Source organism: Bos taurus, chromosome 8 (assembly GCF_002263795.3).
Source record: "Bos taurus isolate L1 Dominette 01449 registration number 42190680 breed Hereford chromosome 8, ARS-UCD2.0, whole genome shotgun sequence".
Taxonomy (NCBI): Eukaryota; Metazoa; Chordata; class Mammalia; order Artiodactyla; family Bovidae; genus Bos; species Bos taurus.
In genome coordinates, this window is record NC_037335.1 from 110,520,808 (window position 1) to 110,536,562 (window position 15,755).

The 15,755-nt window shown below is 36.4% G+C and overlaps 1 protein-coding gene and 1 long non-coding RNA gene across 9 annotated transcripts in view; one reads left to right on the forward strand and one right to left on the reverse strand.

Annotated features, from left to right (window-relative positions):
• The window catches only part of CNTRL (centriolin), an 87,864-nt gene that overhangs the window by 14,561 nt on the left and 57,548 nt on the right, over positions 1-15,755 (forward strand). For all 8 annotated transcript variants that reach the window (XM_024996363.2, XM_024996364.2, XM_024996370.2 and 5 more), the window contains exons 5-10: positions 1,165-1,306; positions 3,204-3,390; positions 6,270-6,463; positions 13,052-13,171; positions 14,074-14,302; positions 15,535-15,644. In XM_024996363.2, the coding sequence (XP_024852131.1) occupies positions 1,165-1,306; positions 3,204-3,390; positions 6,270-6,463; positions 13,052-13,171; positions 14,074-14,302; positions 15,535-15,644 (982 nt within the window). The remainder of the gene's footprint in view (positions 1-1,164; positions 1,307-3,203; positions 3,391-6,269; positions 6,464-13,051; positions 13,172-14,073; positions 14,303-15,534; positions 15,645-15,755) is intronic.
• Positions 640-6,519, reverse strand: LOC101906836 (uncharacterized). Its single transcript, XR_003036138.2, has 3 exons — positions 6,448-6,519; positions 1,136-5,877; positions 640-966 (listed from the first exon to the last, which is right to left on the reverse strand). It is a non-coding gene; the product is annotated as an uncharacterized lncRNA (long non-coding RNA).

A 15,755-nucleotide genomic window follows, 5' to 3' on the forward strand; every position in this document is an offset into this window, starting at 1 on the left:
TTTGATTACCAAATTTTATCTTTGTTCCATTTTTGACAGGAAGTTTTCCCAGCTGCAGTCTGTGATGAACTGCCTTATTCATTAAGAAAGTTGGCATGAAGCAGAGTGTTTTAACCCTGTCATTTTGATCCTAAAGATATTTTGACCTGTTTTGAGCCTATGCATTTTATCCTGATGTTCTTTGCTCATTTCTGTAGTAAATATGCCTTCAGTCTTGTTTCTACTTCATAATATATATTACTCTGAGAAATAAACATAATAAAACTGACAGAGGCTAAAAGTACACATAGAAAACTCGTTTTAGGCAAAATGATACAATTGTCAAGTGTTGAAAATCTTTACATCTGTATATTTTCCCTCCACGTAAGACTTGGTATATATAATGGCCAAAGAACAAAACAGCCTAACTGTAGCAGAAGCTCTAATATGGAAAAAATGAAATGGTGGGAAAATATGATTAATGGATTAAATCCTTAATGTAAAGTTTGTATAAAAAAAAATTGATCCTGATGAAAATATTTTCAACAAAACAAAACTGTAAGTAAGTTTGCCCAGTATAGAGAATTGACAAACGAATTAAATTGCAATCAACTCAGGAAAATATTTCATCAATGAAAATTCACCAATGCAGGTGATAAATGTTTTCTTAAATATTGACTAAAACATCTTTATTCATAAATACAGTACATTCTGGGGTTCCACCCGCTCACAATGGCAGCCGTATCTCATGGCTGGCATAGCTGATCTTTGGTGGTGACTTAAGGTCGTAGTTGAGGACCTCTTCTCGAGTGCAGGGCTGTGGAAGCCTGTAGAAGGCTGCATAGCAGGGTGTGCTGCTGAGCTTCCTGGCTCTCCCCTTGCTGTCCACTGGCAGTCTTCACAGTGTTTGGGGAGACTTTCCCAGGCGGCCTCTTCTTTTCTGTGTTGTGGGACACTAAAGTCCAATAGGTAAGATAGTTGGGATTCCTGGGCAGGAAAGTAATGAAGAGTTTACTGGAGCTGTTCTGCTAAATTTGTTTTTAGCCAGTATTTTAAAATTCTCATTTGTAAATTATAGTTATGAAAAGCAACTCCACATAAAACCAAGCCTGTTTATTTTTAAAATACAATGAAGGGACACTATCATTGTACTTACTAAGTTTGATTTTACCCTTTGGTTTCTAGCAAAATTGAAGGCATAGAAAATCTGCACAATCTACAAAAGCTGAACCTTGCAGGAAATGAAATTGAGCATATTCCAGCGTGGTTAGGGAAGAAGTTAAAATGTTTGCGAGTCCTCAATCTGAAAGCCAACAAGATATCATCAGTAAGTTGTTCAAAGTAGCAAGAATATTTACATTTTTTGGACTTGTTGAGGTAAAAAGATTAAAATCTAAGTGTTTTTTTTTTTAATGGGACTTCTTCTGATGTCCTTGACCAAACATCAAATATAACTTAGTATTCTCTATGGTAATTAAATATACACAGACCTGGTTTTGCATGATTACATGGTAACTGGGAGTTGATCCCATAGCATTTTCCCATCTTTCATTTCACTTGAGCCTCTGAGTACTTTTCTTACAGAGACAGTGCAAGGGTTATTTTTATAATTCTGTGAATTAGGCACCATTTTTTTATTCCCATTTTTAAGTAAAGTCTTGGAGAGGTTAACTCTCAAGTTAACCCAAAGTCTTTCAGCTTGTGCCGGAATCCATGTCACTGAATGCCTGGAGCAGAGTTCTTTTTTTTTTTAATTTATGAGTTAATCTGAATTAACCTTGATTATAGTATTAAGTGTTACAGGAATTGTTAATCACTAGCTTTTTGTAGTAAAGCAACTTTATCACGGTTCATATAAGCTGATGGTGACATGTATTTTTCTCTGTCATAAAATATATGAGTATATTTTATAATTTTCTTGTAACATTTATACAGTTAGATATTCAATAAACATTGCAAAGTGAAAGCATTAATTTATTTAAATCTGTATTAAAATGGAAACAATCCTCCTGTAATTTAAAGAACTTAAGCCTTAGAATAGAAAATAAAAGAGGTGACTTCTAGTATGGGTCTAGATTTGCCTTCTGTGATCTTTGGATAAATTTTCATCTGTCTAAAACTCACTGTTTAAATTGGAAAAAAATAGTTTCTCCCCTGCCTTCTTTATGGAAGTGGTATAGGGCTCAGATGGAATGATAAAATGTGAAAATAAAAACTTTAAGGAATATAGCCTTAGAGTTATTTAGTATTTTACACTTTTACCGGCATAAGGTAGTAATAATAAGTAACTTTTGTTTAAGGCTGTGCAGTGTCTCTGCTTTCCTGTTTCATCTTTATGAAGGTCTGATAAGGTGACTCTGCCATTTCACTGTGGCAGCCCAAAAGACTCAGACCTGAGCTCCATGCCACGTTACACGGCGTCACCGTGGAGATCTCGCAGTTTAGCGGGTGATGGGAGGAGGTAGCCAGGAATTCATCTAACATGGCCACACACGTTCCTAAAGTAGTTGATCCCTAGATAGTACTGTTAGCTATCAGGAAGCTCATTCAGTAAATGCTCATCTATTATTATGTCTAGTTTTGTCCACTCTCTCGTCTGTTCGTGTTTGAATTGGCTTCAACGAGAGCCTCCGTTCAGGGAGATTTGTCTGCACGGGCTATTAGTAGTAGTATTCTCAACCTTTTAAAATCCCTCTCTGGATAAATGTAAAACCTCACTTCAGAACTGTGAATGTTTCTATGTATCCTTATTTCTTTTAAATCAACTATAACAGTTATCTGAAGATTTACAAAACTTCTTTTTTATAGCCATTTATGTTTTTGATTTGTTCATTCAGTGTAATGAAAAGATAATAGGATTAGAGTTACCCAGTCTTGAATTCAAATCCTATTTCATTCACATATACTCTTTGAGCTTTGAGCAAGTCACCTAAACTCTTTGAACCTCAGTTTCATGATCTATAAAATTCAGATGCTATGTCATAGGTTTCTGTGAGGAGTCACAGATGACATGGCATGTGGAAAATGCCAAATATTGCTCTTGATACATTCTAGATCCTCACATATTCCTTTCTGTTCTCCCTTCAAACTACCATTGGATAATGGGTGTTATGAATAGGTTCCTTGTCATGATAATAGCAATTTCCTTGACTTATTACTTTCCTTATGTATGTTTATGATGTTTAAATTCAATTATGCCAATAATATTATTAATATCATTTTAGCTCCAAGATGTAAGCAAGTTGAAACCACTTCAAGATTTGACTTCTCTGATCCTAGCTGAAAATCCAGTTGTGACCCTTCCCCATTACCTTCAGTTCACCATTTTTCACCTCCGATCACTGGAAAGTTTGGAAGGTCGGCCAGTAACCACTCAGGACAGGCAAGAAGCTTTTGAGAGATTCAGTTTAGGTAAAGTGACATATTTTTTAAAAAACTAAATTCGGATGGGAGAGGAATTTATTTTCAGAAATGATCCAGAAAAGATATATTTGTTATTAACTTTATAATGCTATTAAAATTTGCATAGAAAATGGCACCACAGATCAGTGAACTCAGCGAATACTCATCAGGCGTGTGCTGTGAGCCAGGCTCTGTATGTGGCACTAAAGATAGGGCTAGCAAGATGTAAGGCACTGGCCTTCAGGCAGCTTCTGTTTCAGTGGAGAAGACAGACAAAAGACAACTAAACCCAGATAAAGTAACAGAGCTGAACCCCTTTTATGGAAAGTGGTGTAAAGGAATGGCTGTCTGAGGAAATGACATATAAGCTGAAGGCAAAGGCGGGAGAGGATGAGGGAGAGGGAAAAGCTTGTACTTTGCCATTGGGAAGATGCTGGTGAGTTAAGAGACAGAAAGAAGATCAGTCTGACAGGAGGATAGCGCAAGTTGATGGAGAGATGGGGGCGAGATGACACGGGGCCTGGGCTTTGGGTGTGTTCCAGGCGCTGCAGAAAGTACTGACAGCATTTAAGCAGGTGTTATATGTTAAGATTATTTCTGATGCAGGATGGAGAATGACTTAAAGCAGGGCAAAATGGTGATAAAGGGGCATGTTGGAAGGCTATTGGCTTAGGAATGTTGGTGGCCTGTATTTAGATGATAGATGTGGAACAGACAGATCCACTTTGGAAGTGGAGTCAGCAACACTTTCTAATGGATTAGATAATCCTCAGGCTTCTGGCTTAAGTAAGTAGTTTGCTGGTAATATTGTTTTGAAAAATGGGAGAACTTAGAACTCTGAGTTTGAATGTCTGTGAGGTAGTCAAGAAGAGAATCAGAAATGTGTGTCTGGGGTTCAAAGAGATCTGTCCTAGAGATGTAAATTTGGGAGTCGTCAGCATAAAAATGATACTTAATTCCATCTGAATCAACTAGCTCTCTCGGGCAGGGCAGCCGTTGGGGAGAGCAAAAAGGGGAGCCAGCTTAGAAAACAGAAAGAGAGGCCATCAAGGGAGGACAAAACCAGGAAGTAGTGGGTTGCAAAAGTCTGAAGTTTTCAGAAGAGGAAGTGGTCAACTATGTTGAATGTCACTGAGACGAGAAGAAGAAAGATGAGCGCAGAGAAGGGCTTTTGACTGGCAACATAATGATGAGCTCAACAAAAGCAGTTAAGTAGTGGTTGGAACAAATGCTAGATTATAGATTGAAGAATGAATTGGGAGGAAGACATTTAGATAAAGATTTGAAATTTCCTCCCACAGTTTCTCTCCCCTAGTACCTAATAAATGAGTTTTAAAAAGTTTAAAAAATTTTCGCCAATCACTTCCACACCAGGAAATTGTCAGAAGCATCAGAGCTGGTAATCAAAGACACAGAACATTCGAGAGCGAAGTGGAGAGAGAGATCGTGGCTTAGTTTCTTTGGTCCTTGGGAGGCCAAGGAGATGAGACCAGAGGAGAAGCATAAAGACTGTCTCTTGATAAGTGCAGTGGGACACTTTCTCCATCAGAAGGAAGAGAAGATGTGTGTAGGTGTTAGTTTTGTTGCTTTGGTGGTAAGAAAATGAGGAGTTTCTTCTGGTGGGGTCTGTCTAAAGTATGAGATCATCAACTGAAAAAAGAAAATAGAAGTATGGGAGTTTAGAAGGGAAGAGGAGGTATGAAATAGCCTAACACAATAGTTATGTAATAGTTACAGGCTATGAACCTATATGTTCAACCACTTGAAACTGACATTAGTCCTTGTTTATTGATAAAAACAGCAGTTTCATGTGGTTTGATCCAACACTTGAGAAATGTGGTAAACTTTGATTAGTTTGGGATCCCCCTAACTCAACATTTGTTTCCCAGAAGGTGATGTTTTGGAATCATTAAAAAACATAAATGATGCAAAGGGAAGTCATGTTGGGGGAAGTGTTTAAAGTACTTATGATTCATTCTCAACTCTGAATGTTAATTAGGAGCTTTTAGTGATGCTGAGCTCTTGGGATCCAGTGGTAACACAGACAGATGCAGTTTCTGCTTTCATAAAACTATAGTGGGCAAGGCAGACACCAACTCCCCCTGTGACGAGGGCCACGGCAGAGGTGCAGGGTGGCATCATAGCATTCCTGAGAAGCATCTTATCTGGGGAGGGTAGAGTCGGGGCTGGGTTCTCATAGTGTTTTATTTTAAAAAACCAAACCTAGAAGATGCAAAAGAGGCCAGTAGGAGATGGAGGAAGACAGTTCCAGGCAGAAGGTGTAGATGAGAACAGGCATCAGAAAACTGAAGAAGTGGAATCATTTCAGAAATGTGTGCTTGAAAACAGGACTGGAGAGGGGATTTGGGACCAAATCATGAAAAGCCTTGTCAGTTCTTGATGTAAACCTTTTGGATCCTATCCCAAGCATCATAGGAAGCCTTAGAAGGATTCTTAAGATGTCTTCCCTGGTAGCTCAGCTGGTAAAGAATCCACCTGTCATGAAGGATAACATGGTATTTTATTTTGTAAGCATGCTTGCAGCATCCTTTAAAGTGTAATCACTAATATCAAATAAAATTTTGCATGTTTTTTTCTAAGAGACTTGAAAAAAGCCGCCTCATTTATCAACACTAGTTAAATGCTAGGAATTAAAATGTTATCTTTTAAAATCGTTATCCAGATGATTACGCCTTCCTTCCTCTTAGTATAAACCACTTTCTAGCTCAAAATAGTCTTTTTTTTCCTAAACCATAGTGAATAATTTAAAAAGTAGAATTGTATTTTTACTGTTCTAAGACTTCTTTTGCTGTTATTTAAGAAATAGTCCTGCCTTTCTTCAAGTAGAAAATATAATGATTCATAAACTATTCAATTTGTACTGGTAGAAGAGGTAGAAAGACTGGAAAGAGACCTGGAGAAGAAGATGATGGAAACTGAAGAGCTTAAAAGCAAACAAGCACAGTTCCTTGAAGAAATTAAAAATCAAGATAAATTGAACAGATCATTAAAAGAGGAGGCTATGCTACAAAAGCAGAGCTGTGAGGAGCTCGAGAGTAACCTTACCACGAAAAATGAACTGGTACGTCCGTGTTTTACATTGCCGTGACTGTATTCTCTTGAAATAGAAAATTCTCTGTTCTTAGGGCTGAAAACACAACTTCCTGGCCGTAGAATGGGGAGGATGTGGTTTAACGGAAACAGCGTGCTGCAGTCCTGACGCGTCGCAGTTGGCTGCGCGCTGCGTGGTACGGCTGCCCAGAAGACGCGTGCTGTCTGCGACTGTGCCCGGAGCCTGGTAGTCAAAGGGCTGTTTCATGGAAGAGGGGCTGGAGTTACTGATGAAGCTCCCACGAGATAAAATTAAATGGCAAATAGTATTATAGGGAAGCAGGTTTTCATTTGGTAACGAAGAGGAAATCTAATAGCTGTCTTGAGATAAAATGTGATGACTCTGGATTGTGTTCCTCTCATTGAAACAGACATGTACTCAGGGTTTAGGAAAAAGATTAAAAAAAAAGTTAGGGAGATGACTAAAATCACCTTACAAGACTTTTTCAACCTAGAGAATCTGATCCTGTAAAATTATTAGGCTACTTTCCTTGAAGGAAAAAATAGCTGATGGTACTCTTTTTTCTTTTTTTTTCATTTGACAGTTCTTTCTCTGATCTAAGCATAACTTTAGAGAACTATATTTCTCATATAATTAATAGAATCCTTTATACAGTTAATTTTTTTTTTTTTTTTGGCATCCCTCTTTCAAAATTAGCATTCTGGCTTAATTACTTGGTTTGTTGACAAGAATTCTGCCTAAACACTTGTATTTTTAAACAAGGGGGCGGAAAAAGCATTCCCTTCTCTGTGTGGAGAGAGAAACTGTTGCTTGAAGTCTACACACCTCTTTCTTGAGCGCTTCTTTATCAGTGGGGACATGGTAAAAATCAGGACAGCTTCCCCAGCTCTGTTAGCCAAACATTCATAACGTTTGTGGCTTTCTTCACATGCCTTTTATTCGAAGGTAGTTTCAGGTATGCCTACCGTATTCTGAAGGCACATTATATATGATGTTAATAATTCAGTGATTGTCAATGGTCTTATACATACATCTGTTGCACTCCTTTCCAGAATAGAATGGATTGATAATTAAGTCGTTGAAGACGTATTACAGTCAGTTTTATTTTAGCAGTGAACTCTTTGTGCCGTCACTTAATGTTTGTATTTAAAATACAAAAAACAGTACTTACTGTGGTAAGGTTTTGATATCACATTACATTGGTGAACATTTAATGAATTTTCCTGAGTTACTGATCTTTTTTGGTAATATAAAATTCACTTTTATTACTAAGATAAAGGAAGATTTTAATTTCCATATGCTGAGATTTTCCATGCATGTTAGTCAACCTGTTGGAAACCTTGGCAAAGTATTGTATGTATTTATTTATTTGTTTTTAATTGAAGGATAATTGCTTTCCATGCTGTGTTGGTCTCTGCCAAGCATCAACATGAGCCAGCCACGGGTCTACCCATGTCCCTCCCGTTTGTGCTCTGTATCTGTGTGCTATCCCAAATTATGAGTTCTTGCACTTACCTAGTTTTCTCTTTTGTTTGTTTATAATGTTGCTATGTTTGTGCTGTAAATAAATGTTTTGTAAGTCATCAACAGTTTTTGCTGTTTCTTTTCTGTAACTGTTTTTGGTTAGAAGGCAGACTGTGCTGTTCTTTAAGTCTTTATGTTATTTTTATCATTAACTATTTAAAATACATTATACACAAAGTTAATATGTTTATTATAACAAATTCAGACAACACAAATGTATACAGTGGAAAATGAAGATTTCATTCTTTCCTATCCCATTCTTTGGAGGTGAATATGTATCCATTTTGTTTTCTATGCTTATGCAATATATATTAATTATACATGTAATTGAATATATATACACATATATATATATATACCTTTGATGTTTTCTGATTTAAAAAGGATCTTACTGTATATTTTTTAAAATTCTGCCTCTTATTTTTTATAAAAATAAGAGTATATCATTGGACAGCTCTCCCAAACTACATGCACATGTACTTGTGTGCACACATACACGCACACACGGAAGTTCTCTTTCTGTTCAGTCTGTATTGTGTTCCGTTATGTGGATTTTGCGTAATTTATTCAGTCTACTGAATATTTAGGTTGCTGCCACTTTTTTGTTATTAGGAACAGAACTGTAGATAAAATCTTATTTAAAAAAAAATCTTTATGCCTTATACATTCATACTAGTAATTCCTTAGCATAATCTCTGTAAGTTTAAAATTTTTTAATTTTGATAAATATTAATGTACCCCTCAAAAAGCTTATAATTGCTTCACACTTCTATAGGAATGGGTAAAGGAACCCAATCAGTTGATATTATTCAGTTGATATAATTCAGTTGATATTATTTTGAACTTGTAAATAGGGTAGAAAAAAAAATAGAATCTCACTGCTTTAATTTCACAATGTTTTTAGTTATTGAAGTACTGCATATATGTTTATTAGCTATTTTATATTTCTTCTTTAAATTCATCTTGTTTTACTTGTTATTTTATGATTCCAAAGAACTGTTCTATGTTTTAAAAAAAGAATTCTGTGTCTTATTTTAAGAACCTACATTTGAAAAACAGTTTCCATTATCTTATGCAGAATGTCTGGTGGTAATATCATCTATAGTTGTAAAATATTCTAGTTTCATAAAGTAATTCCTCATGTAGTATGCGGATTAACTTCTAAGTGAAACATCATAGCGTTGAAGGAAAACTTGGTGGTCATTTAACCTGTAATGGTCCTTCTCTCCTGCCACCAACAAATAATTAACTTTAATATTAATATTTCTCATTGTCTTTTTCAAGTTATTTAAGTTATTTAACTCTTGTTGTTTCCTCAGTTTTAAAATGAGGACTATTTACCTGCCCTATGACTAAGTGAGGTTATGAGTCTGAAAATGATTTAAAAGGAACTAAATTAAGTAATATGGTAGTAAATTTGAAACTCATAGGTAGGATAATGATAAAATGCGTCCATATAAAAATAATGCAGGTGTTAGTAAACATATCTTCCTAAGGTAAGCTGTCAGTAAAGAGCAACTTACATTGTCACAGCCTCATTCTCTAGAATTCTCCAGGTGACGCTGTCTGTCTGCTTCTTCCTCCTTTTAGCCCTTGTCTCGGTTTCTTGCAGACCCTTGTCTGCCGATTCTTTATTCTTCCTTAAAGGTAGTTTGTTCAGGGCTGAATTGTACACTGTTTTTCATGGTTTGCATGATAACTTGTGTTAATATACTTACGTCCATTTTAAGTTTTGAAACTGGCTTGCCTTTTGAGAAATGTGCTTGTGTGTGTACATATTTTTTTTTAATGAATGTATACATAGGAGAGTGAGTATGAATGTGGGGGAAAGAATTTGTATTATTTTTCCTACTGGTAAATATGTTAAATTCAGTCAACTCTTGATTATCCACAACTGATACTGTGACTAGCCTACTTTCCAGGGCCTTAGACTCCCAGCTGTTCTCATTTATGCATTTCTTCAATGGACATTTACTGAGTGCTTACTCTATGCTAAGCCTACTGCTGTAAAAGACACAGAGCACAGAGTATTTACTGGTAAAGTTGGCCCTCGAACAACATGGGAGCTAACCCACGTATAACTTTTAGTTGACCCTCAGTATCCTTAGTTTCTTGGTATCCGCGGATTCAGCCAACCACTAACTGTCTAGTCCTACAGTAAATACTATTGGAAAATACGTGTAAGTGGACCTGCTCAGTCAAACCCACATTGTTCAAAGGTCAGACTGTATTTGCCTGCAGAGGCCAATTCATGTATCCTCCATGGTTCAGTCACATTTGTTTTTCCCCACTGCCACCAAAGAAGGCAATGGCAACCCACTGCAGTATTCTTGCCTGGAAAATCCCATGAACAGAGGAGCCTAGCAGGCTACAGTTTATGGGGTCGCAGAATCGGACACAACTGGGCAACTCAGCACACTGCCGCTGATCTTTGAGGAGAAGAGCCCAAGAGTCGTTGACACTGTGGGTTGTGAGTTGCTTTCTTGAGACTAGGGACTCGTGAGCACTGGTGAAAGCATCTGTGTGGGTGATGTGCTTGGCACCCACAGCAGGACACGGAAGGCAGTGTAGTATAAGAGTTAGATTTGAAATCAGGAGACTTGGAATTGAGCTCTGCCTCTTCCGCTACCAGCCGGGCAACTTATTTAACCTCTCTGTGCACCTCCGTCATCTCATAGGGTGGTGGTGAAGATTTAGTGAGATAGCACATGCCAGATGCTTAGCGCAGAGTCTCGCATACCGTGAGTTCTCAGTCAGGATGGCCTGTTATCCACGGTAGCCTTTCTTCCCCTCAGGTGGATAGTCAGGAGATGACTGAAAGCTAAATCATGCACGACTTTGATTTCGTGGGCCTTATAAAATGTTTTGTTTATGTTTTACTCTCTTCAGCTTGCGTTTTTGTATGAAAGAAATTTTTCTGCATGCATATTTTTTGTCTAGTGTCTACTATTGGATGCTGGGGGCAATGAAAAAGCAGAAATCACTTAGTGGACCTTTGAAATAAATCAAGAATTGGTTTAATAGAAAGGGAGCTGGTACTGGTAGTTAATAAAATATTTAATTTCTACCACTATTTAACGTCTGACAAGTCAGTTAACCAATCTGGGATTCAGTTTCTTTTTTAAATTTATTTATTTTAAATGAAACAAAGATGAGTGTTTTTAATGATAAAAGGTACAATTCACAAAGAAGATATCATAAACCACTGGACACCTTAACAGCAAAGAAACAAAGATATATAAAGCAAAAGTCAGAAGAAATATAAGGGAAAAGAAAAAATACATAATCATATTGATACATTTCTCTGAGAATATTTTATCAAGTGCAGAAAAAATAAGAATAGGAGCATCTTAAGTGATGTCATTAATAATTTAAATATAGTAGATTTATATTTAACTACTCTATATTAATCATATCCTACACAAATATATTTAAAATTTTTTATCTCATGCATTGTTATTAGATGTCCATAGGACATGTAGAAAAACTAGCAAAAAGATAAGCATTACTAAATTTCAAAAAGTAGAATTCTTTTTTTGTGTGTGTGATTCAGTTATATATATATGTGTGTGTGATTTTGTAACACACATATATATGTGTTATTTTAAAATTTATTTTCCATATTAGGTCATTACACGGTATTTACTGTAGTTCCCTGTGCTGTATAGTAAACCTTTGTCGCTTGTTGCATATTATTTTAAATTAGAAATATAGCATTCTATTCATACTGTCAAACGTGGAATCAAAATGTCATAAATTTTTTAGTTAGGCAAGAATTCATAAGTTTTCTAAAATATATATATTATTCATATATTTATATATATGTATGTACAAAAGCTTTTCTATTATGCTTGATAAAGTCTGCTACTGCTAAGTCACTTCAGTCGTGTCCGACTCTGTGTGACCCCATAGACGGCAGCCCACCAGGCTCCCCCGTCCCTGGGATTCTCCAGGCAATAACACTGGAGTGGGTTGCCACTTCCTTCTCCAATGCAGGAAAGTGAAAAGTGAAAGTGAAGTCGCTCAGTCGTGTCCGACTCCTAGCGACCCCATGGACTGCAGCCCACTAGGCTCCTCCGTCCGTGGGATTTGCCAGGCAAGAGTACTGGAGTGGGGTGCCATTGCCTTCTCCCTTGATAAAGTCTTGAGAACATCAAAAAAAAAAAAAAGATGGAGAAATTGAAAAACATAAACTAAATGAAATGGGAACACTGAATATGAAATAGAAAGAGTGAAACAAACTAGATAAAAGTAAAAGATCCTCATATAGTCCAGTTGTTTTTAAACATGGCTGGCATTAGAAACAAATCTGGAGCTCTGGCAAAAAAAAAAAAAAAGGCAATACTTGGGCATTTGTAGTTTATTTATAAATTCAGAAGATTAGATGATTTGTTTTCTTTTAGCTCCTAAAATTTCCAAGAATAACTAAAAAGTTGTAGTAGAGTAGGATCACTTTATTAAAAATTTAATAATATCACATATTTGGATCTGATTGAGCTTATTTATATCCCTTATCCTCTATTACAAAAATAATGTTCTGAACACTTAAAACCAAGATGTTGTTAGCCAAAATATGACAGCAAGAGCAGCACAACAGTTAAAACCAATTTCCTATTTTCATCCTTCTCACTCCTTCTAATTTCTTTTTAATTAATGTCTAATATCACGCCTATCCATGAGGCTATCGTAAATAAATTAAGTGAATTAGTACCAATTATTGGAAAAATCAGGAAGCAGATCCTTGGTAGACTAGTTACTTAAAAATAATTGATAAGAATTATTTTCACATTTGGATTAAACAAATTTAAATGATTTTTTAAAAAACTTTTCATTGTATCCTAAAATAACATAATGAACTTCAAAGGTCTCTTATGTGATCTCTTATGAAATGATAGTTTTGTATTTCATTTTTTATAATACTTTAGAATTAAGATAAAATGCTCTTAGTGTTCTGTGTGCTGTGGGATTTTTTGAAATCAAATAATCAGTTATGATCAGAACTTGCCACACCAGTCTACCTTTATACTAACTTATTGAATCTGTGTGTTGTTTCTTATCAAATTGGGCCAACAGCTAAGACAGAAGACCATGGAACTAACGCGAGCGTGTCAAAAACAGTATGAACTGGAACAGGAGTTGGCTTTTTATAAAATCGATGCTAAATTTGAGCCACTGAATTATTATCCCTCAGAGGTGAGTTATTTTAATTTTGTAGTAATCCAAATTGAAGTCAGGATAGAAGGGGGCAGGGGAGGGCAGGGTAGTGGTGATGTTTAAAAAAATTTATTGTTAATCACATTCTTGTTATGAGGATATCAGCAGAGTAAATGTATTTTGGTTCAATCTGTGAATGATCTAGCTCAGTGAGATAGAGCAGTGTCCATAAGAGTTTAAAAGCCCCAAAAGGATATTTGCCCACATCCATATTTGTAACCTGGAGCAACCTTCTAATCCTCAGTTACCTCACTCAAAAGTGTAGTTTGATCCGCTTCCTTAAATCCAAACTTCCAGGAAAACTGCACTGCCTGCTTCGGTGTCCATGGCACAGTCATCTCCCTGTACTGTTTGTTCAGGAGTCACTGGGTTCACTATTCATCGGTCATTATTTATACAAATATCGTGAATGTCACTGCAATCGACAGCCATTTAACTTCCAAGATCCAGTGATTCCAATCAATATCATGTATCATTTAGTAAAAGTTCAGTAATTAAAATTTATTAGACTGAGATTTTACTTATATGCCAGCCAAGAAACCAAAATACAACACCTAGACTTCTGATTTGAGAGATTCAGCAGTACTTTAAAAAAGCACATATCTGTAGGTACTTCCATAATCAATCAATCCAGCTCACTCTTCAGGGATAGGAAGAGGAATCTTTTTGAGACCATTTTTTTTGTTCTAGTTCCTTTTTAGTATTAAGAATACGATACAAGAATTTTATATATAATTATATGTATTTTTTTAACTTCTGTATATGCAAGATTAGTATTTAAACAATCCTGGGCTGTATTCTTCACTAATAACACGAAAAATGTCACTTGACTGCATAGCGGTTACTTACTAAAGCATAAGCTCTGTTCATCTTGTTTTTAGTATGTTGACGTTGATAAAGCCCCAGATGAAAGCCCTTACATTGGCAAGTCCAGATACAAGAGAAATATGTTCGCCACAGAGAGTTACATTGTGGATAATGCCCAGCCAGTTGAGATCAAGAGGATGGAGCCAGAGGAAGGGGAGCAACTTAGAAACGAACGTGTGAGCTTGAAAGCCCATATGCCACTGGACACGGAGCTGGAAGACAAAGAGAGCAAAATAAGTGCAGGTGAAGACGAGTCACTCTGAATACTTTAGATATGTAAAAAGACTGAATATATGTGCTGGTTGTTTAAACTCTTCTAGTTAAACATGATGAAGATATTTATTATGATGGCGTTTACACGAGAAGTTTAAAACAAAAGTAGTGATTCATTGAGCAGGTTATTTTTTAATCATTCCTGTTACAAGGGAGAATTATAATCTGACTGTAATTTGGCAACATGTCCAGGGGCTCCAAGAATGCTTAAATCTGGTTGTCGTGACAACAGATTCTTCTTACCATTGGACCTGCACATTCAAAGGCACGTTTAGTAATGACTGAAGCAAGTACGGTTATTGATTCCTATACATGTTGCTAAAACCTGAAGCAGTGCTTTGGGTAAGCCAGATTAGTGTACTCTTCCTAGGCTTGGGTCTAAGGCTGACTTCTGACTCTTCCTGACCTGTCCCACACTCCACCTCCTCAGTTGCCTCCCAAATCATGTTATTCAAGGAATCTTAGCACTTCCTGGCAAGTCATAAAGAGAAAGAAATCAACCCAAGGGGACACTTAGAGACCTTCCAAATGGCAGACTTTGAATGCACTTACCCACTTAGCTGTATGCATATGAAGGAATTAGAAAGCAGTCTTGAGTTCATGCATCTATCTCACTGGTAATCATGGCCCATTGTGAGATTAGTGGTCCATCTTCTCTTGGTTGGCAGCTAAATGGAAAAACTCAGAAGGCCTATAGAGGTTGACCTGGAGACAGGAAAAAAGGGCTGGCTGTCTATGTCTGCATATACTATATTCAAGGCTCTGGAAGGGAAAAGCAAAACTAAATCAGATATATGTACTGACTAGCTTCAAGGGGCTCATAGTTTTACAGGAGATGGGGAAGGAGGAAGGGAGAGATAAATTAGAAATATGAGGTAGAAAATCATTGATTTGTAAGTGCATACTTTCAAGTAAAATCCTTAGTCTCTCAAAAGTTCCTTAATTTTGGGACTATCAAGTAATGCCCCTTTTATGTTAATAATTTTACAGGTAAATGGATCAGTTATAGCTCTATGTCATATTATGAAACTATTCTATAGATTAATAGAGAGGAAAACCATCATAAGCAATTACTTTTTTATTCATGTGATGTATAATTACAGAATTGGGGTAGGGGAAGTTATTGCTAAGAAAAAGGTAGAAATTTGAGAATTAAATATTTTTCTTGTGTGTGTCTGTGTGCATGGTTTTTAAATTTGTAGCACAAGCTCGATTATCAGAACTGCATGATGAAATAGAAAAGGCAGAACAACAAATTTTAAGAGCCACTGAAGAATTTAAACAACTGGAAGAAGCCGTACAACTTAAAAAGGTAGGGAAAAGTAAAGCTGCATTGCTAAGAGGAAAGGCCAAGAATGGAATGTGCCTCCCTCTTCATAAATGTGTAAAGACTGTCTTCAAACAGTCTTGAAATCAGTGCTGC